This window comes from Branchiostoma floridae, chromosome 7 (genome assembly GCF_000003815.2).
Source record: "Branchiostoma floridae strain S238N-H82 chromosome 7, Bfl_VNyyK, whole genome shotgun sequence".
Lineage (NCBI taxonomy): Eukaryota > Metazoa > Chordata > Leptocardii > Amphioxiformes > Branchiostomatidae > Branchiostoma > Branchiostoma floridae.
Window position 1 is genome coordinate 25,584,723 of NC_049985.1, and position 22,592 is coordinate 25,607,314.

Here is a 22,592-nt window from a genome sequence, read left to right on the forward strand (position 1 = left end):
CTGTTAATATAACCCACGGTTTGGACTAAGATCAATCTGTCATGCCGTTCGCGAGATTTTCTGTCCACAGACACGCACCCTACAACGGTTTGCACACATACCTATTGCATTCAGCTAATTACCTCCTAATTTGCATAATAATCATACAATTATGTACATCACTACCTAAGCTATCTGCATACCTACAGTCATTCCGATCCATCGACCCCTGCTTCCATAATTCCTTCTCAAAACCTAACACAAGAATGACTTTCACCGCCCCAGCAAAACCCCTAAGTGGCCAAAACTTACACACCTTACTATTCATTTACACAGCTACCTACCACTTAAAAATCATCACCCAAACATGTCCCGAAAAAAATATCAAAACCGGAAGTTCAGCTGCAGTACAATAACACTCCGCTAGAGCGCCCTGCCGTAACGCAATTCCTACCATTCCTTCGTCATGTCTAATCCTACCCACATACCAAATATCAAAACAATCCATCCATGCATTCCCCAGTTATCAGGCTGACAAACGTCCCTCTCACAAAAAAACAGCACTCAAAACAAACCCTTCGTTTCACGAAGGGAATAAGGACCTGGACAAAAACCGAGTAGATGAAATTTTTCACGCAATACTATAGGGCGAGCCTAATATGCCTGTGTATTGTTGCGAGTAGCTTGAGAAAAGGCTACGGAGAAAACATTCTGCATTTTCTCGAAAATATTGCCTTTCTAATTAACATAACAAGACGTTTGAACAAGTGTGTAACAGGTAATGGCGTCGGCCTTCCAGCTCATTCAACAAGTGTTGCGCCTCTTCAAACAGCGACTCGTGTTCTGAGTAGCAGTTTTGATATTAGGGCCGGATGTCGTTAAACAAGCTTTTGAGATTACATTTTGCGTTCATGGTATTCAAAGTCACGTTTTGACGGTCAACAGCTATCATGAAAAAATGACGACAATGGATTACGCCGGATGCGCCTCGTGTAAACTGGGTACGACTGTGAATTATTATACCGAAGATATTAAACCATATAGTAGCTACAATGATAAACTAAAATTAATGATCACGAAGTACATAAGCACACTTCTTATATATTACATGCATCGTTTTATCCTTATTCATCTAATGTCATAAATACTGTGATTAATTTTAGATTAGTATAAAGCATGGGGGTGTTAGTATACGATTAAGCTTCTTACCTAATACTGCAAATGTTTCTTTTGATATTACATGATCATTTCTTCATTGTTGTGTAAATAGATGAATAGATAAACAAACAAACAAATTTCATGATGCTTTTACCTTTCATCATTTCTTGTAGGAGCTGACGATTCTTTCAATAGGCTGAGCCTTCATAGATTTCAGTATTTCATTTTCATCTTCAATACTTTACATCTACATAGGCCTACCAATCTTCTAACACACTATGAACGAAATGCAAGTTTGTTTTTCTTTTTAAAAAAGGAAATTGTTACCTTTCCTCCTTTTCTTGTCGTGCACGCCGCAGCAGGGATCCTCCTCATCGCTACAGTCGGGATCGTTCCCGTTAGCGCCCGCCTCCTCTACTCCCGGCGGCACGGTGATCTTCTCCTGCGTCTCTTCCCGATCAGCGCCCGCTAATTCATCTCTCTCCTCGGTCTCAGCGCTTGTATACATCTTGGCAAACAATGGCGACTTGTCCTACACAGATATCTCTTTAAATCTCTCCTGGTCGTCTTAAATTTCTCTCTTCTTTAGACGAAGGTGGAGAAGCTCACAGTGGGCAGGTTTAGCTCGACGTCCGGCGGTTGTGGGCACGCGTACGCACGTACACACCTGGAAACGGGAAAAAAAGATGTCAGGCCAACGCAGGTAAATTTTATGGATGACGTCAAAGCCTCGCGCATTGATTTTCGAAAAATGAAAAAATGAAAACGAAATTTCTGTTTTCTTCCGGAGATGGTCAACATGACAAAAAATATCGATTTGTTGTGTGGTAACCTTGATATAGTTGTAGAAGGGACGGTAGTAAGACCCCCTTTCCACTGGACGGCGATCGCGCTACGCTCTCACTGCGACCTAAGTAGGATATGTGTAACCTTCGTTTTTACACTGGGTATATCATACGAAAACGTAAGAGTGTGCATGTGACTAAGAAGACAACAAAACACAAAAAATTGAAAAAAATTCTTTTCCATACAATTCGTTGAGCGATCTGTCAAATTTTAGGTCGCAGAGAGAGCGCGGCGCCAGCGCCGTCTTAGTGGAAAGGTGGTATAAGGTACCATTGCGTTTAGTTGTAGAAGTGAAACTACAGTAGTTTGGTAGAGGCAGAAGCGTAGTAGCCAACTTGGCAAGTCATAACGTTACTATTAGGCGATTACACCATATAGTGTCACTTCTCGAATACAGGAATAAGATAGTTGACTATCTTGTCGATTCAATTCTTGTTACAACTTCTACGGTCTCTGGAAAATTTAGACCTATGATTTGTTTAGCCATATTTTGTCGCCCTCTAGCATTATATTTGGAGCCTACAGAGGATGCCATCCACAACATGGACTTGCTGTGGCCTTACGTGGACAAAATAACTCGCATATGGTACTGAGGGAATATGACGTCAGTACGTTATAGTCTCCACTAAAAAGTGATCGTGCAGCGACCTCTTTGCGCCCGAAATCGGATGTTTGTACCCCTTGGCTTCATTATTGGGATATCATACAAAAGGTAAAAGTATAACTAAAAATACACAAAGCATAAAAATGTTGTTTCTTTACCGATGAAATTCGTCGAATGCTCTGTCAAATGACTGGTCGGAATACATTGAATAGCTTTTATGGAATGGGGTTTGAACTATCGACGTATATGCTGGATGAAAAATTGTAAATTTAGCCAAAAGTACTTTACCAGGAGAATTTGGGTATCATATAGGGGAGCATTTGACCACGCAAGGAGAAATCATAACCTTCTCGCGGATTTGCTCTCGATCCAATTATTTTCTACTGAACTCTACTTTCCATATCCCCGTAGGAAGCTAGCCTCCTCCGCAGACTTTTAGGAGTTCCGGAGTTATTTTTTTTTTGGGGGGGGGGGGAGCGCTGACTCGCCATGCCCCGGCAGTAGAAACGCTTTAGTTCATATGTTGAAAATCGCGAACCAACGCTCCGCCCCCAAAAATAATGATAAACTCTGTACAGACACCTACTACCACTCTCACGAGTAAATATCAGTGGCAGGATGACTCGTTCATCACACAGACTTGACACTGTCCATTGTAGAACCGAACGATACAGATCCAGTGCAATACCTTCGAAGTCAAACTTGTTGTATTTTTAGCTCAGTTTATCACTGTTAAGTAATTATGTGCAATATACGTACGTAAATACGGTGTGCAATACCCGCAAATGTGCAATATTCGCTGATGTGCTGGCACTGTTGATGTGCTAAAACTGTCTCCGATTTTAACAAATGTAGCGCGGTAGTGCAATTCAGGGTCTTAATGGCCCTACCATTCTGTACCGTGGAAAGTGAGAAGAAGAAAATAAACCATTATATATAAATTCCAGTGCTCCTAGAAGTCTCCGAAGACGAAGAGTAGTAGAAATGTCTAGCGGAGGCTACAAGCGTTCCAGGAGGTAATTATGCCGCGCTCAATGGAGTCTGATCATTAACATTTTGCTACAGATAACTCTAGGGTAGAATATCGCCAAGGGAGATGGAGACAAATAGACAAGAAAGAGAAGGAAATTTACAAAAGACAGAAAATTACAAAAAGAAGACTGTGACGCAGATGTAAACTGTAGTCTCTTGAAGTAGGTATTCTTCCACCCTTTCCATACCGCTGCCTTGCGGCTGTAACGTTATACAATATCCTGCAATTTCTAATACTGTAAATGCATTTACGTTCGCGGGGATTTAATTTCGCGGTAGCGGGAATCAAATTGTGTGCGTTAAAAGCTTCACTTCCAAACCTATAGTTTATGATAGACTACCAAATTCAGTGCGTTGACAACTACACTGTAAAGGCATACTGTACTCCAGAGGAGAGTGTTCCAATTCAGCTAGTAATATTTTCCTGAATCCCAATACGTAATTGTATCGACCTCTTGATATTGAACTTGGACAAGGCAGAAGTTGTATTATAAAGCACTAACCCTCCCGAGTACCCTCCAGATAGATTACAGCCAGGTGTAACATATCATATTCCGAACAACTATTGGACAAATTTCGACTGGGGCGCTTATGAAATACTTCGTTGAGCTTGAAAACTACTTTTGCAATGTGTTTTTATGTGATACTTTTTTGACAACATAGTATCTTTGATATCCCACTTGCTTTTGGTCAACAATGGGCTTTGGTCTTCGTCAATCATCCCATTGAAACAGAGACTTAGCGATTTCTAACGTTACCAACACAGAAGGACTATCAATTGCAATCTCATGAGAAGACTTCTTGACGCAGTAAGCCATAAAGTGCATTAACGTATAGACGACATTCATACGCCAACTCCATGAAAAAAAAGACAGACGGAGTACCGGGGGTATCACGGGGTACTAGGAGTATCTCGATTGTTTTAACCACAACGAGCGAAAAACATCCTCACTCTTAATTATCAAAACTTGGTTTTACGATTTACATGGACTCCTGAGAAGACAAAAATACCCCCCCTTCTCATTCATCTGTCTTCACGGCGTCTTCCCCATCCCTGGGACCAATGTACTTTTCGTAAAAAAGACGGAGGTGGATGGGCGATATCAACTTCAAATAACCCTTGACCTATGACGTCATGCGCATATACATACATAAAGCTACGTGTACAAAGCAATTGGATCAGATAGCTGAAAAGGACCAAGAGATCAGTCAAACATTTTAGTCCATCCTTTATCTTTATTTGGAGAACAGTTTAATTTGGAGAACAGTTTAATTGTCCCATGATATATATGATATTACGTTTAGTGCTTTCCTCCTTTCCACAACAAGAGAAACCATAGCACAGGGGCAGAACTAAACAGCCGAGAAACTTGTCAGAAAACTGTCAGACCGTTACTGTACAGATTGTTGTCCCTTCACAGACTTATAATTATCGTCAAATTGGAGGTCTCGTTCAGGTCTGGTGAAATGAACCGCTCAGGGTAATAGGAAAGCCCAGAGCCACGTCTGTACTGCAGAAAGTCAATTTATCATGGATTGTTCACGATATGATGATAAACGCACAAATCCTGTCATATTTCTTTCCGCTGGCTGGAAAGAATTCAAAACACTCCGTCCCATAAATAAATTCACTGCCATTCTGGGAGGGGATAACCCTTACTGTGTACAAATAGGCAAATACATCTAAGCACCTCTAGATCTTAGTACGAGTAGTGAAACTGAGGCAACATATTAATTTATTCATATACTGGTATGTAGTTAATCATTATAATCAAAGTAGGTAACTCGCTTGGTTGTCTGTACGCATAGTTGTAAAAGACTTTGAAAAGTCGCTGTGATTCTGTTGTGTCAATAACCTCATTCACACTTCCAAGTACGCATGCGCGGTGAGTGGAATTGTGGGTAATGTACCAAAAGTGAAGGCCCCTGAGACATAAACAAAAGCGTCTGGACATTATTATGCAAACCGAGACAATAATCGAGACAACTGTTTACATGTCAGGGGGCTTCACCTTTGACATATTACCCACAATACCTATCGCTGCGCATGCATACTTGAAACTGTGAGCGAGCTTAGAAAGATTCTTGTACGGCATCTCTGTCGTGATGTCCCGACTTCCCATTCACATCTGCTCGGCAGACGTCTATAAACTGAGCGACGGCTAAGTAATAAACTTGTCAGATGTTTCCAATGAAGTCGTCAGTCTGTTCAGGAACAGACGTTTTATTATCGCCAGCTACGTCAACGGAGTGTAACCCCACAAATCTACCAACTTTACGGCTGACATAAGAAGCAGTAACAAGTCGTTCAACTCTGAAATATCTCTGCTCGTTCACAGTTTGGTGTCTTCGGCTGTCTAGTTAAGAAATCAAGCGGTAAGTACAGGATGTGTTTGAGTGTACACCGGTGTTTTTTGGCGATGAATTAAGAATCTTATTCGAATTCACGACGACATCGTGACGCAGTTTTAGTTTAGGAAGGTGTTTTTTGTACCAGATATGTGTGTGTGCGTGTGTGTGTGTGTGTGTGTGTGTGTGTGTGTGTGTGTGTGTGTACCAGATATATGTGTGTGTGTGTGTGTGTGTGTGTGTGTGTACCAGATATGTGTGTGTGTGTGTGTGTGTGTGTGTGTACCACATATGTGTGTGTGTGTGTGTGTGTGTGTGTGTGTGTGTGTGTGTGTGTGTGTGTGTGTGTGTGTGTGTGAGAGTGTGTTTGTATGTCTGTGTTTCCGGATATTTGTGGTCAGCATAACTCAAGAACTTGTGGATGGATTGTACTAATATTTGGTATGTTGGTAGGTGTTGGAAAGACAAAGGTCAAGGTCAATTTTGGGCCCCCTTGGTGTTTACTTTGATGCCTTTGTTGTCATTATGTATTTCTTTTAAGAACTTTTGAAAGTATATGTCTTTAGACCTCTGGCCAATAGAGTTAACAGTCTGAAACCTATAATTAATCAGGATTGAACTTGACATCCAACAATCTGAGATCCGCGACCATGCCATCTGCCGCTTCATCTATAGCACCAGCTGCTACGTAACGTTGGCCGACATCCAAGGTTCGAACAGGGGTGCACTGCACACCACATGCTACCACATATGACCACATCTTGAACCGTACAGGTACCACTGTAAATGCAGAAACTTTCGCGGTGGTTTAATGTTCGCGGTTTTCGCGGTGGCCGCGAACTTAAAACCACCGCGAACAATTTTTCATGGCAGTAAGAGACTACGGTGCATGGTGCTACCGCGAACTTAAAACCACCGCGAAAAGTCCTTTTTCCCGCCACCGCGAAATTAAATCCCCGCGAACTTAAATTCATTTACAGTATGTACTATCTTTGTTTATAGAAAATCACATGTCGGATGCTCAGGGGCTCAGATCAAGGCTCAGGACGACATACACAGTCACGAATAGATAAAGTTCTAGTTCCTCTTTACTGAAGTTAAGCGTACCTTATTCAATGCGTATTGTTCTTCTATGTATTGTGCCCAGCTGTGGACACAGTACACTCTGGGTACTATTCGTAAACTACGAACTGCTTACAATAACGCCTTCAGAATCTTGTTTGCATATAGAAGATACGAGAGTGCCAGCCTTATGTTTGTGTCAATGGGAGTAGTCACCCTTGATGCCCGTAGAAGGAAATTAACTCACTCTTTTGTCACTCGCCTCTTCAACTCGAACAATGGTATCATTAAGCTTACAATTCATTCCGACATGTTCACTCTCTGTAACTACTGGCAACACTATGTTGATCTTGTCTACAAGCGGGAATGCTTTCATCTTGTATATATATATTTTAGCATCATCATATTGTATCTCACCGCGGCTGTATCCACTCTGTATTATATATATATATATATATGTGTGTGTGTGTCCCATGGTTTTTAATTGTATGTACCGATATGGGCCTGTAGTGCCTGAAATGAAGAATAGTAAAGGTTCAAGAAAACACCAGTGTTACCAGTCATATCATCCAACCTAATCGTACAGATGTTTATGTGTTTCTGTGAACAGGGAAAGGCTGTCCTCATATGCACTCTGTCGGCTGAGCTCCAAATCACCACCATGGCTCATTTACGTTCTAAGACTAACTCTACGAGTTTGTCTTTGTCTAATAGCAAATCAGAACCGAGTGTAATAGACATCGAGAGCAATAGAACTAACATGTCATTAGGACAAAAACCAAACTCATCCAGTCTGCTGATACTTCTGTCTCATTTGTAAAAGGGCTCCTCCGGGTAGTTTACAGGCTGTTTTTACTGCAATTTTAGGTATATATATGACCCCTATATGGCCCCATTGGGGACACCTGTGGCTATAGGGCTATTTTGTGGCACGGATTTTTTTTTAACTCGGAGGAGTTATAATCAACCCAGGGCCCAGCAAAAAACTATACGCCGTGACCTTAACGTTAAAAACCGTGCGGTACCCCTGGTATCCGGCAGTCCATCGGGACATATTTTAAAAATGTTGAAAACAATGTACTAATCTTGTATATCTTTCAAGAAATGATAAATAAGATAAAGCCCGCCAGCCTAGCAGAGCTTTCCTTTAGTCATTTGTGCCCCCCTCCCCCAGTTACCTTCATGCAAAGGTGGGTAAAGCTTGTCCCATAGCCTTTTTAATTTTTTTTGTTAAGGCCTTTGGGACAGTGGGTTGTTATCCACTATATCTAAGGGCAATATACAGGGAGGTGGAGCCCATCCCTCTCCTTCCACTGCCTTTAACCTCCTCAACTGAAGCCAGGTACTAATTTGTACACTTGAGTGAAGTGAGAAAAGTCATGTACAGTGCCTTCCAAAAGGACACAAGATTCGTAGCATTACAGGTTTTGAACCCTAGGACCTTTGGCTTCTGGGCCAAAGCCCCAACAGGCCCCACTTCCAGCTTAACATCCCCACTTTAAGTAAGCAGTCATTTTCACTTAAGGCTATCTTGAAATACGTAGTTCGTCTATAAATGGCTAAAAACTACTTTTCCAAATGGCTCCCGAAATTCGTTTTGGAGAAACTGCCGGTCGATAGAAACTCTAAAACGTCTTATCTATCGAGCGCTTTAAAAAGCATCCTGCATGAAAACGGATTCTTGGAGCTGGAACACGGTTTCTTACGACAGACTATTGATTAACTTATACAGATTCATGTGGCGAAACAAAAATTATTTTTATATAGGCGCCAGGTTTGAAGGCAATATAACGCTGGTATTGACGTTTTTTGATAATTAAAACATACGTCTTTATTAAAACATTACATCTATTCGTTATTTCATCCGCATTTGTTTACTGGGCAACAAGCCAAATTCGTTTTACCCTTGTGGTGCTGGCAAATTTTCACAATGCATTTTCTCAATTCTAGACCTTTTAGACCCTTTGGAAAGTAGGGGTACTGTTTTCACTATGCTACATTTCTTTAAGTAGAGACCTTAAGCTTTGTAATGATGCATAACTTTATAGGGTTATTTGGAAGGTACGTAAAAAAGTAGCATGGTGAAAACAGTACCAACATATGCTTCCCAACATATGCTGGGCGCAGAACTACAAAGGGTTTTAAGAAGCCGTCCTCTCAAATTAATAAAATCAGTAAAATATGGATATAAAACGATTACATTGAATGAGAACACGGCTACATAAAAATACAAGATGGACTAAGGTATGGTGTCTATTTTGAAAATCAAGCCATCTTTTTTTTAACCATCTTGTTTTTGTCGCCCTCGCCTCTTGCATTAATTTGGATCGTAAAGCAGTGGACAGGCCCCAATGGTACACAGTCAGGCGGTCTACAGCAAGTATTAAATGTATCTAAATTGGACGAAATAGGGCAAAATTGAACGAAATGGAACAGAATATGAAGCAAATTGAAGTAGAATATGAAGAAACCTTAACTTCTAGCGTTCTATTTTGTTTCATTTCACACTTTCTGTACATTTCATTTCGTTCTATTTCACACAATTTCTTACCTTCTGTACACCCGTACCGTATCAGAATATACATGTAGTCGACATTAACAACATGGTATGAGACCCTCTCGGGAAGCGACCCCCTTCTATCCCAGGAAGTCCTTATAATGACTCGTGGGCGTTATGTTTTCCCGCCGGGTACAACACTTCCCATATTTCTCGCAATGAAACTCCAATTCTAGATCCATCATCGTACGAGTCTCTATGTGGATGACGGTTAGACATCCAGGTATAGAGATAAATCAAGCAAATATTCTTTTAGTCAGACGTTTCAGATAGCATCCACTATCTTTCAAACAGTTAGACGTTTGAAATATAGCTTCCACTATTTTTCAAACAGTCACACGTTTCAGATAGCATCCACTATCTTTCAAACTAGTCAGGCACGCACTATATTTCAAACAGTCAGACGTTTCAGATGACATCCACTATCTTTCAAACAGCCAGACTTTTCAGATAGCATCCACTATCTTTCACACAGTCAGGCGTTTCAGATAGCATCCACTATCTTTCAAACAGTCAGACGTTTTAGATAGCATCCAATATCTTTCAAACATTCAGGCGTTTCAGATAGCATCCACTATCTTTCAAACAGTCAGACGTTTCAGATAGCATCCACTATCTTTCAAACAGTCAGACGTTTCAGATAGCATCAACTATCTTTCAAACAGTCAGACGTTTTAGATAGCATCCACTATCTTTCAAACAGTCAGACGTTTCGGATATTTCAAATAGTCAGGCGTTTCAGATATTTCAAATAGCCAGGCGTTTCAGATAGCATTCACTATCTTTCAAACAGTCAGACGTTTCAGATAGCATCAACTATCTTTCAAACAGTCAGGCGTTTCAGATAGCATCCACTATCTTTCAAACAGTCAGACGTTTTAGATAGCATCAACTATCTTTCAAACAGTCAGACGTTTTAGATAGCATCCACTATCTTTCAAACAGTCGGACGTTTTAGATAGAATCCACTATCTTTCAAACAGTCGGACGTTTTAGATAGAATCCACTATCTTTCAAACAGTCGGACGTTTTAGATAGAATCCACTATCTTTCAAACAGTCGGACGTTTTAGATAGAATCCACTATCTTTCAAACAGTCGGACGTTTTAGATAGAATCCACTATCTTTCAAACAGTCGGACGTTTTAGATAGAATCCACTATGTTTCATCAGTGTCTGAGAATGAGTGTAACTGGTACATAATTGAGTGCTGTGGAAATGAGACACTCAAATATCATTTACAGTCATCGATGAAAGACTCAAAACTCATTTCAAGACACTGATGAAAGATAAAAGTAGTTCCATAGTCTTTTTGAGGCCGTAGTGGGTTGATATCCACTGTGTCTAGAGCACTGTATCAAAAGGCAGTGCTCAACATTACCTCCCATTGCCTTTACCTCCCTAACTCCCAACCAAAGTCCATTTTTACACCTTGACACAAGGAAATTTGTGCTTAAAGTACCTTTCCTTAAGCCACAGCATGTCAGCGGGTTCGAACCCAGGACCTCTTGGTTCCGGACCTTGCACCCTAACCATTACCCCTACACGACGCTAACAGATAAGATATAGTGGATGCTACCTAAATCGAACCCAGGACCTCTTGGTGATTGGTCAAACACCCTAAGCATTACTCCAACTAGACGCCAACAGATATTGTGTGCCATCTAAAACGTCTAACTCTTAAAGAGAATTTACCCAGATCTACAGTGGACATCACTTGAAGACAGAAGGAAAATGTCCAGACTTTGCATGATGTACCAAATGACCAATAAGCTGGTGGACGTACCAACTGATAACTATCTAATACCAGCTCAAAAAGAACACGAAACAGCCATGACTTCAAGTACCAGAGTTTCCAAGCTAGGATTGATGTGTTCAAAAATTCGTATTTTCCCAGAACTATCGTAGATTGGAATTCGTTGTCATCAAGCACAGTAGGGGCATCTTCTCTGGGTAGTTTTAAAGAACGCTTGCAGATAGATGTGCAAAAGTTAGGTGTGACGGATCGTTCAGTGTAATATAACCAGCTGCTGCCGCACCGCGTGACTGCGAAGCTGGTGTGTTACGCCGAATGGCGGTTTTACCGGCTATATAGATACAGATACAGACAGATACAGATACCCAGTTGATTTGTTTTGCACTCTGCACATTTGCAATATTACAGTGGCAATACGTCAATCAGTATATTGCTATTATAAAACTTGACATGTATCTCTCGCGGCACGCCGAGTTCTCATATATATTCACGTCAGGAGCCGAGCTGTCGAGTCTGCCATGATCACTGTAATTAAATCATATCCCAGGGGAGCAGTTTATATCTCTGGTAGTCCTCTGATGTTGTGCCCTCGGTATAGGCACTTACGCCTTTTTCCTCAACCGAGGCAGCAAAAATGAGTACCTAGCTTCGGTTAGGGACTTCCCGGCCTGGATGGGACGTTAAACTGAGGGTTCCCTGATTGAGGTAATACACACATTGAGCACATTAAAAAAACCGACAGCACTTATCTAAAAAAAGAGAATATGGGGATCCTTCCCGGTGTTAGTGGATCAAACCTTACAATCCTGTCTTTCGCATCTCTTCCGACTGTACAAAACTGATGTGTTACGCCTTAAGGCTGTTTACTGATTATGCAAACCACACAAACAAACAAACAAACAGTAAATTATTAGTTCTACTGGTATCCGTTGGAATAAAGAAACAGTCATCAGCACCCATTCGCTTTGAGCCTACTATTAAAAAAATATACATTTAACGCATTCAACTGGTAGAATATTCATTCACGCAGCAGTTACAACCTGGAACAGGCTTCCGGACACTGGTCAGAAACCGTCAGATACATGACAAAAAGTGGCCTCTAAGCTTTGCGACTTGGGCCCATGACCACTAAGATGAACAAATAACAATTGCCAGCTGTGAACCACTGACTAGCCACTGAGCTGGAGTACTATTCAGAGATGTATAGCTTATCTTAGTCATCAGTTATATTATTGGCTATTGTTTAGTACAGCGGGTTGTAATAAAAGTGTTATGATCAAAGTTACAACGCCTGAAGTCCTACGGAAAACCTCCAGGGCTTGCATACGCAGACAAGATGCGTAGAAGGCTGTTCCAAAATTAGAGATCTTGTTAAAATGTATTCTGGCAGACGAAACAGCATTAAGGAACATCTGAATCTGTGCGTCTCCTGTCTAAGTGGTTATGAAAGGCTCTGTTTTTTTTGGGCCCCGGGGGAAGTGGCGCCGAACGTCATGTCCCACAAACTGGGACAGAAGAGAAGTAGCGTCCTGGAAACACCTGCACCACGAAGATAGAACGGACAGGTGACACATTCTTTTCACAAGAATGGAATGTGGGAAGCGCAAGTTTTCGTATAGATAGAGGTATTATCGCATGGAACAGTTCGCCACAATCTCTAAAGACATGTATGTCCAAATCTGCTTCTAAAATCATCCCTTACAAAATGAAGTGAGAAGATTCAACCAGACTCCTCCGAATAATAGACTCTGTACACTTTGTAACTCCAACCGTATAGAAAATTAAGTCCATTTTATATCAGAGTGAAGTTTATACAATGATATACGCAACTCTTTTACCAGTGCTCTCGATGTAGATACACGATGTAAACAGTTAACCAACGACAACATGTTTGTACATATAATGACAACCACAGACAACATTGTACAACAAAAACTCTGTGAGTTCGTATACACATGTTTTAAGAAAAGGGAAGAGGCATGTAAACGTCAGATATAGTGATAGCATAGCTCCAGATGCATTGTTTATCAATTGTAATACTACATGTAATAGTACTTAGTCTTTAGTATCCCATCATGGGATTTGCTGCATTTAGCCCACATGGGCAGGAACAAGCGATTTGACAGGTCGTTCAACGAATTTCGCAGACAAATAAGTAACGTTTTGCGTGTTTTGTTGTCCGTTAAATCACGCTTTTATATCATGGATGATCGTCCAATCAAACTAGGGCCACACAAATTCAAATTGGTCCCTCAAGGGTCGCTCAGGAATTACGTAAATGCAGAAACTTTCGCGGTGGTTATATGTTCACGGTTTTTGCGGTGGCAGCTTTAACGCGAACTTAAAACCACCGCAAACATTTTTCCATGGCAGTAAGAGACTACAGTGAATGGCGCTACCGTGAACTTAAAACCACCGCGAAAAGTCCTTTTTCCCGCTATCGCGAAATTAGATCACCGAGAACTTAATTGCATTTACAGTATCGATATCGCAGTGGAAAAAAGACCCAGAGAGAATATCTCACTGGACTGCGGCTTGTCTGCGGCGTCGCGGCGTCCTAAAAGATATTTGTGTTACCATCAACTTGATAATGGATATATCGTGCAAAACCTACAAGTATGACTAAAAAGACGACTATACCGTTAGCATGAAAAGATGCGTTTTTTATCGATGAAATTGACGAGCTTCGGCCAATTTTGTATCAAAGTATAAAAGTATTGTTCAGCTGTTTTTGTTTAGACGATATTATATTATATATCAATCTATACAACTTGATGACATTTTCAGAAATACCAAACGCTTCTTTTTGCTGTGAAAGAAAATAAAAATTTTCCGGAACATGTTACATTCATAGAAACGGAGCTCTAAGGTTTGCTCTAAATAAGTAAACAAACGTCAGGTAACTATATATATATTAAGATATAATTAGTGACTGTGAAAATACTGTCTAGTTATATAGACGGATTTAAGAATATCAAATTAAATTCCTGGATGCATAATCTTCACAAACGTATACTTGACAATACTTTTACTGGTAAATAATTCCTATGGATTATTGAACGAAAGTCAAGAACTAAACAAACCTTCTTATTGCTTTCGCCTCATAGACTATTTTGATAAGCACATTCATAAGGAGATTCCAATTATTGGTATCTCAGCGAGACAGCGATCATGAAAGTATAGTGCCTGTCGTGTGTAGACGATCTCCCAAAGGGTAAATAGTCAGATAGCATCGTGAAAATGTCTGGTAGTAATTAGACAAACCGTCGCCTTGAGTGTTATCTGGAGCGCTGACAAGTACGGGAATATTTTAGTTCAGGTGGCAAAGAAGGTACTGTAAATGCAGAAATGTTCGCGGTGGTTTTATGTTCGCGATTTTCGCGTTGCAAATTCACCGCGAAGTTAAAACCACCGTGAACATTTTTCCATGGTAGTACGAGAGTACAGTGCACGGTGCTAGGTACCGCGAACAGTCCTTTTTTTGCTACCGCGAAATTAAATCTCCGCGAACTTAAATCCATTTACAGTATCTCACTGCACCTGTTGGCGACAAATTATAGCGGCAAATTTTTTGCCAATATTCGGTGCGACACACAGGTAAAATACGCAACCTCTTCAGTGACAAAATGTCACATTTTCAGTTTCGGTTCCGAATTACTTAGACACAAAATAACTTCATTGGAAAACGCAGTGTTGATACTGAATCACGAACCAATGCACAGAGATTCGTCAAGAAAGAAATGTGTAGTGACTAGTTTGCGTTGGCGACATTTTGCCAACTGCAATTTACTTGAAATTTTGAAAAAAATGCCGTTTCAGATGACCAATTCTTCAATTATGAAAGTTCATATGAGTTGTTTATTGACATTTTCTGACTTAGGTAAAGTTTGCAGGGAATGTTTTCTTTACTTTGACAGATGTGCAGCCTGATTATCATACTGAAAAATGTCTTCTTCCTCAAATTTTACCTAAACCCAAATAATGTTAGTACGCAATTTGCACCGACTTCAATGTACGCACAAGTTTGAACGGGGCCTAATCTTAAGCTAAGGGCACAACCCACCGTACGTGCAACTCTTTTGGGATTCGTAAGTGGTAATTACCGCCTCCGTACGAACTCGTAGGGAATCCGACGCACCGTAGAACTTAACGTGCAGGCAAAACTTTGTGTGCCGCCGGGCTGCGGATTCGCCCCCCGTACGTGCCAGTACGGTCAACGCGCCTGCCCTGTAAAGCCCGAACGTCTTCAGAAATACGTGGCGGACGTGTCCTCCCAAAAAAACGTACGGACAAATTGCACGTACGGCGGGTAGCTTAAAGCGGCCGATTCTTAATAGCCCTTTTCATTTCTATTTCACACACGTATGCACGTAATCTATTTCGTTTTTCCTGGAACTGCACTGTGAGGAAGACCGACAAAAGACTCGCGTACGGTACGTAGTGACTACTAACATCTTTCACCAGCCAAATGTCCAATTCGACCCTCAGATCAAGGATCAAGGAGTAAGAGGGTAATTTTCTTGCCGTTCATTTTAAAAAACATACTGAAGCTTATTTCAGTTTTAAAAGCAAGAGACATGGGGGAAATTGAACGGCATGTCAAAGAGCTGTTTGGATGAAAGCCAGTACTTAGTTACTGTACATTACAATACGTATGTACATGTACATGTAGTCAGAAAGCAATGGCATGTGCGCCAAAGTCAATCTCCGACGTTGCTCAAGTACACACACTGATCTTGGGCATACTGTTAATGAACTTCAGTTCGCGAGGATTGAACTTCGCAGTATATGTCCGTATGAGGTCCGCATTGACATTTTTCAGTCGTAGGCACTTCATATGTATCTCAATCGTTCTGTGTAAGCTTTAGGTACGCAGGCATACAGTGCTGCCCAATACGCGTACTTGAAGCTGGCACAAAACGATTGAGATGCGTATGCGGTACGCACGATGCGTACGATTGCGTATGAGAAATATCAGTGCGGAATTCATACGGACTTGGTATACACGCACGTGTGACTGCACCCTGCAATAGTCACCTCGAAAAAGTACCAAACATAAACCAACGCTAAAATGTCAAGAACTTCAGTACCTGGCCTCAAGATTTTTTTTTATTCCAGTCCATTACCATTCCTTTCATTACATCTGCAACCCTAGAGCGAAAGAGAAGCGTACCTTTGTCGGCTGTGTCTAGCTATTACGGTACACACAAAGGCGGGAGAAATTGGCCGGCGGAGTTGACTAGACAGACTGCGAGATTACACCTCATTTTCACGCTCTCTATGGGCACACACATCTTACCTAATATTCTGTATGTCAAAGCCCGACCCGAACACTTACAGATAACTATCTCACCTTGTTTTGTGTAGCGAAACTGGAAAATGCAAAGGTCTCGGAGGGAAGGGCAGTAATGTAGCGGACACTGACCCCCCGTCAAAAGCCGAGCAAAGAGAGGACGGACCTTAACTTTTCGAGAAGTGGACAGTTTAGTAAGACTCGTCTTAATCTGCTTGTAATAAATGCCGCGTGCCAAGACAATTACACACCTGGCTGTTCACATCCAGACACATTGTCTAGATCCCAGACATAAGCTACTATCACTAAGGTACACAGACGCTGATCTATAATTAAGGATTAATGACCCGCCCCGAGGTGTATATGGAGTCATAACGCCTGGTCCTTTGCTATGACCACCGAATGAAACCACCGAGTGAGCGAAGCGAACGAGGTGGTTTTATGAGGTGGTTATAGCAAAGGACCTGGCGTTATGACACCATGTACACCGAGGAACAGGCGGGTCATTAACGTTATTATCATATAGCCTACCAAAACTTGCAAACTCCTGTGTGACGCATAGATTCCTTGGTACTATACGTGTGAATTCTGTTGTCGAATTTCTGAAAATTCACATTTGTTCTTTGGTACATACATTTGTAAGGAGATTACAGATTGCATTTTGAAACCAAAATTTCCACAGAAAATATTCGCTCCTTTTGATTGGCCAATGCCCGCATATCCCTTATTTTATTGTGTGTATTGCTCCTTCTGATTGGTCAGAATGAATCGGCACCGGTGTCGATTTGCATCGACACTGGTGCCGGTGTCGATGCAAATCGACATCGGTGCCGGTGTTGATTCATTCTGACCAATCAGGAGGAGCGATCACACCGGCCTGGCCAGAATCAGTATGTTACTGCGTAATAACCAACGTGGAACGGGGCCTTCTGATTGGTCCGAGGCGCATGGCTATATGATAATGTCCCATCAGTAAGGTTAGCCGTGTGCATCAACCAAAAATTACCATCAGGTATCAAGGAGATAAGGGTTGCCATGCTCAAATCAAAGGTTCTAAAATACGCGTTCCGCACGATAAACAATCTAAACTTTATCGTTGAAGAGGGTCATCAGTCACGTATTGATACAGTTACTCCAAGGTTCTTCAAGCAATGACTGTTTTTAAAGGTGAGGTACAAATTGCCGAAGTCTGACAGCACATCTTGATCACGGAGAATGACCTAATCTCGATCTCGCGAAAGAACACGAGACTAGGTCAGGCTTGCGTCGATCATCTGCCCATCAATCTAAACTTTAATGTTAAAACCAGAAAGTAAACACTCTCGCGAAAATGCAGAATGTTTTCCCGTAGTCTATCATCAAACTACTTGCACACATTACTGTACCAATAAGCTCGTCCTATAGTACTGTGTGCGAGTAAAGAATAGCTAATATCTAACCTAAGCCCTGATTGGGTACTGACAGAAAAAGAAAGAAAGAAAAAAAAACAGCAAAAACAATATGTTCCCCCTAACGGAGAAAACATGATAAAATTGTGTAAGTGTGCTTAGACTAGAGGCGCCATGGAACAATATGGTGTGGAGACGTTGGTACTTATTGTCGATAAGCGAACACTTAACAACCGATTTGTATGCACGAGATACGGCACAGTATCGGAGAGACTTTAAAAGGCCGGTATCTCATTGACAAACACTTGGAAATTTTGTACCCAGACTGATAGTCCAGGAGCCAAGACCGTTTTTTTCTCATTGAGATGAACCAGTATATGTACTACCGTCGATTATTTTTACTTTCGCGTCAGAAGGTACTAGTAGAAGCCAGTTAATTGCACAACGGATTAACGCACACTTCTGTTAACTGTACGGAATCCCAAAATCCCAAACCGGGCCGGTCCAGCTAGATAGCTTCGCATAATTGCACCGGCCGGATAATTACACAAAATTCACTGGCAAATAGGCCGTGCAATTAAGCGGATTCTACTGTATTGTATTTCCGCAGTTAGTGCAAAGTCTTACCACAGGATGAAATGCAGGATGTGAAGGGCTAAAGATCAGAGTTGTTGGAGTGACAGGTAGTGGAATTCAAAGTGGGTAGAATCAATCATTGATCAACTTTATTGGTCAGCTGACGGACATTCCAGGTCATGGGGTCAATGGAAGAGGCGACTAATTCACAGGGGGAGGGGGGTATTGTTGTATTCAGTCTATTTGTCGTGTTTCTGCAGTTATATTTCCCATATATGATTCACATTCACCATAGAGGTACGTGTTAATCAAAATCTTTATGAACTACAATTTAACAAACAAGACTTAGGAAAAATTCTAAATATTTCACATAGGTATGAGATCTTGGAATTCTTGCCACATCTGCAATAGCCAAAGTTTGTTTTAATGTATGATGGCAATCGCTGAAATTTTCTTTTTTTTCTCAATATTACCACGTAACAAGACCTTAAGTTCACTTCAAGGTTACGGTTTACGCAAGTAGAACTATAATAGCATCTCAGCAAGTCAGAAACATCATGATTGAGACCAACTCAATTGCTCACTAAGGGTTTGCTCAATTGCTTCACTAACTGAACCCAATAGTAGAAGCAGGAATTGCGAAGGCTTCTCTGGAAATTCCCAAACCCATAAGTAGCTTTCTTCCTCTAATGAACAGACGTCATTCAAGTAGACCTCGTTGGTTGGGGTTGCACTCAAAGAGACGAGTCAAGCTGTCAAACACCAATTACTGTCTTCTTCGTACCTCCCCAGTCTTGTTTACGACCGGGTTGAAGACAAAGTAAGGCGGGGAGAGCAGCTCCCAGTGCGGGTGGCCCGCCCGACCCGTTGCGGTGATGGATTGAGCTGGAGACGGATGGAGACACTCGCTAAGCCCCTGTCACACAACCGACGGATGGGATGACCCTGTGGCTCAACTGGTAGCACCCTCATATTTGAGCTCCTAGTTCCAATTAGTTGGTAATTGGAAAACCGCGGTTCAAACCCGGGGAAGGCCATACGCTTACTGTCTGCTTAGGGGTTTTTGAAGTGTGTATATTTCTTGTCAAGAGAGGCCCCTGTAGCATAAAAGTTTAACAGCTCAACAGTTAAGCTCATGGTTCCAATTAGTCAGTATCTTGGAGACCCCAGGTTCAAATCCTGAGAAGGGCATCTCGGTTGGGACGTAAAATGGGGGTCCTATGTTTGAGGAGGTGCATCAAGCGTGGTGAAGGGGAGGGGGGCTAGCAACTCTCTCTGCAAAATTAGACCCAGCTAATGAAACAACAAGGACACATGGATGGGATGTTCCTGTAGCTCAACTGGTAGAAGCCTCATATTTTCAAGTGCTCTCCTAGTTCCAATTAGTTGGTATTTGGGATACCGCGGTTTCAATTCCGATGAAGTTCATACGCTAACTTGATCCTGAGAGTAGTGAATATTTCTTATCAAAGAAGGTGCCCGTACCTCAACTGGTAGCAGCCTCCAAGACATAGTTCAGCTCCTTGTTCCAATTAGTTGGTAACTGGGAGACTGTGGTTTCAAATACATTGAAGGCCATACCCTTGCCGACTGCTGAGATGTCCATGTAGCTCAATTGGTAGTTTACAGTTGAGCTCCTGGTTCCAATTAGTTGGTAGCTTGGAGACCTCCAGTTCAAATCCTGGCGTAAAATGGGGCCCCGTGTTTGAGGAGGTTAAAGGGGAAACAAAGGGCTGGCAGTCCCTTTTTGTAAAAATTATAACTTGCGACAGAAACAGCAAAGAAACTTGAATGTAAGCTCATTTGTGACGGTAGTCAACATCGTGATACAAGACAAAACCTAAGTCACACATCCGGAACGGAAGTGTGACGTCAGAAAAGGGTCAAATGTGCTTGGCAGTCGGTATCGGCCCCCGTCTCGGAACGAAACTTTCTGACCTATGTGGCACTAGACACTACAAGGTGAACAACACAGTCGACAGATTCGGCCATATTTGTTGATCGCAGGGATTTTGCCAATAATCTCGAAATCGCACGAGAGTCGAATTTATTTCTGACTTAAAAATGCAACCCCTGTCTCAAAGGCGTAATGTAGCAAGTCTATCGCTATTCTATCGCTACTTCTATGGTAAATGCTTAACAGAACTTCACTCATTTGTGCTTACAATACGAACTTTCTCTGCAAGAACCCGTTTTGCCACTTCCACGGAAATAGGAGGAAGTTCCACGCTGAGAGCTTCTTTCCTAAAACTACATCGCTATGGAATAAGCTTCCACGGACCTGCATCCCCATGGGGTACAATCTGAAACTGTTTAAGTCAAGGGTTATCAGACAATACAGTATTGTAACCCAAAACGATCGAGCTGCTCCTTGTTTTGCGGTGGATCTTAAGTAAATAAAAAAAATACCCTACCACACTGACTTATTGGTCTGCAAATGTCGGCCGATCCCTAAATCGCAAAGACTTAGAAAATACCGAGCGTATTACTGCTGAAAATGTCATTTAGGGCGTGCAGACATCGTTGGATCGATGTTTGGCGCTGGTGTGACAGGGGCTTTACACCGACACGAGCCAACTCAATCCACACGGAGACCCGATGGCGGAGGGTCAGTCGCGTACCTCTATCCATCAATCGTTACCAAAAACATGGTTTGCTTCTTAGACCATGTTGATTTGATTATATGGATGTCATCCATGTGAAATCAATTTCGGCGGTTTCAGAAAATAAACTAAAAAGTTTTTGATCATAATGTAAATCATGGACATAGATACCGAAAGTTAAAAAATTTTTAATTCTTAAGTCAAAGAGGATATGAAAGAACAGAAATGACGAATCTATTTTCCGGTGTAAACATACTCTCTGTCATTTGTGTCATTGTTGTTGCTTGTATGACATGTGACAACCTTCATGACTACTTACTCTCCAAGCAGAGGTTAGGCTCCGGCTGTTTTTTTAGTCGTTTTTATCGGTTTTTCTATTTTTTCTTATATCTTGCTGTGTCAAAACCTAACTGGCGTACTTCAAGAAAAATGAGAAAATAGAAAGCCCGATCAAAACGACTAAAAAAACGTTAAAAAAACAGCCCGAGCCTAACCTCTGCTTGGAGAGTAATGACTACTCAGGTTTCATGATGTACAGTAACATTTTGCTCGGCTTAACTTTTTTTTTTCATTCGCCCGCTCGCATCAGTTTGAGGGTTCTCAGACGATGTCATTCATACAATAAAATTAACATGGCCTTGGCGATGTTCCGGGTTGTGGAACGGATGTGCAATATGATAATGACAATTCATGGGTATTTCTAGCTGTTCAAGATCTGTCTAAGCCATCACTAACGCTTAGGTCATATTTACAAACCGGGCCCGACCGGGCAGCTTTTCAGAACGAAAAGTATCATAAATAAATGGCAACAAACTACGCAAAACGTCCAAATAATTGTGGTGAGCATATAATGCATACTTCTTGATAAACACTTTTTCGCTTCCGAACACAACCCGGTCGGGCCCCGGTTCAGAAATGTGACCATGGCATTAAGAAAGTCCTTAGAACAGCCACAAATGGTAGCGAAACTAGTAGAGAATATTCCATCAGTGTACAAAATACAGTTACTCTTAACTCTTAAGTCGGTTGTGAGGTCCACGACATCTACAGATATCGTAATGGACTACTGATGAGGACCTTGTGTCGGTCTGACGCCAGCAGGGATGTACTCAACTGTCTGGGTCCTCAATTCTTTTAAGCGAAGCCTGTTTCTGACGTACGTTGCTTTCTTGTCTCTTGACACGTGTTTTAACATGTTAATTCTTCCTCCAAAGTCTGTGTTATTAGGGCTTCAGGTTCAGTACCAAGGACAGGCCAAGCATGTTTCTGACGTGCGCTACTTTCTTGTCTCAGTACTCTTGAAACGCGTTTTAACATGTTAATTCTGCCTCCAAAGTCTGTGTTATTAGGACTGCAGGTTCAGTACCAAGGATAGATCTGTCTGGTATTT

At 41.6% G+C, this 22,592-nt stretch overlaps 1 protein-coding gene across 1 annotated transcript in view; it reads right to left on the bottom strand.

Moving 5' to 3' along the window:
- Nucleotides 1-22,592, bottom strand: part of LOC118420241 — a 60,324-nt gene that overhangs the window by 4,915 nt on the left and 32,817 nt on the right. The window contains exon 2 of the mRNA XM_035826961.1: nt 1,465-1,804. Coding sequence (XP_035682854.1) covers nt 1,465-1,645 — 181 coding nt within the window. The 5' untranslated portion in view covers nt 1,646-1,804. The remainder of the gene's footprint in view (nt 1-1,464; nt 1,805-22,592) is intronic.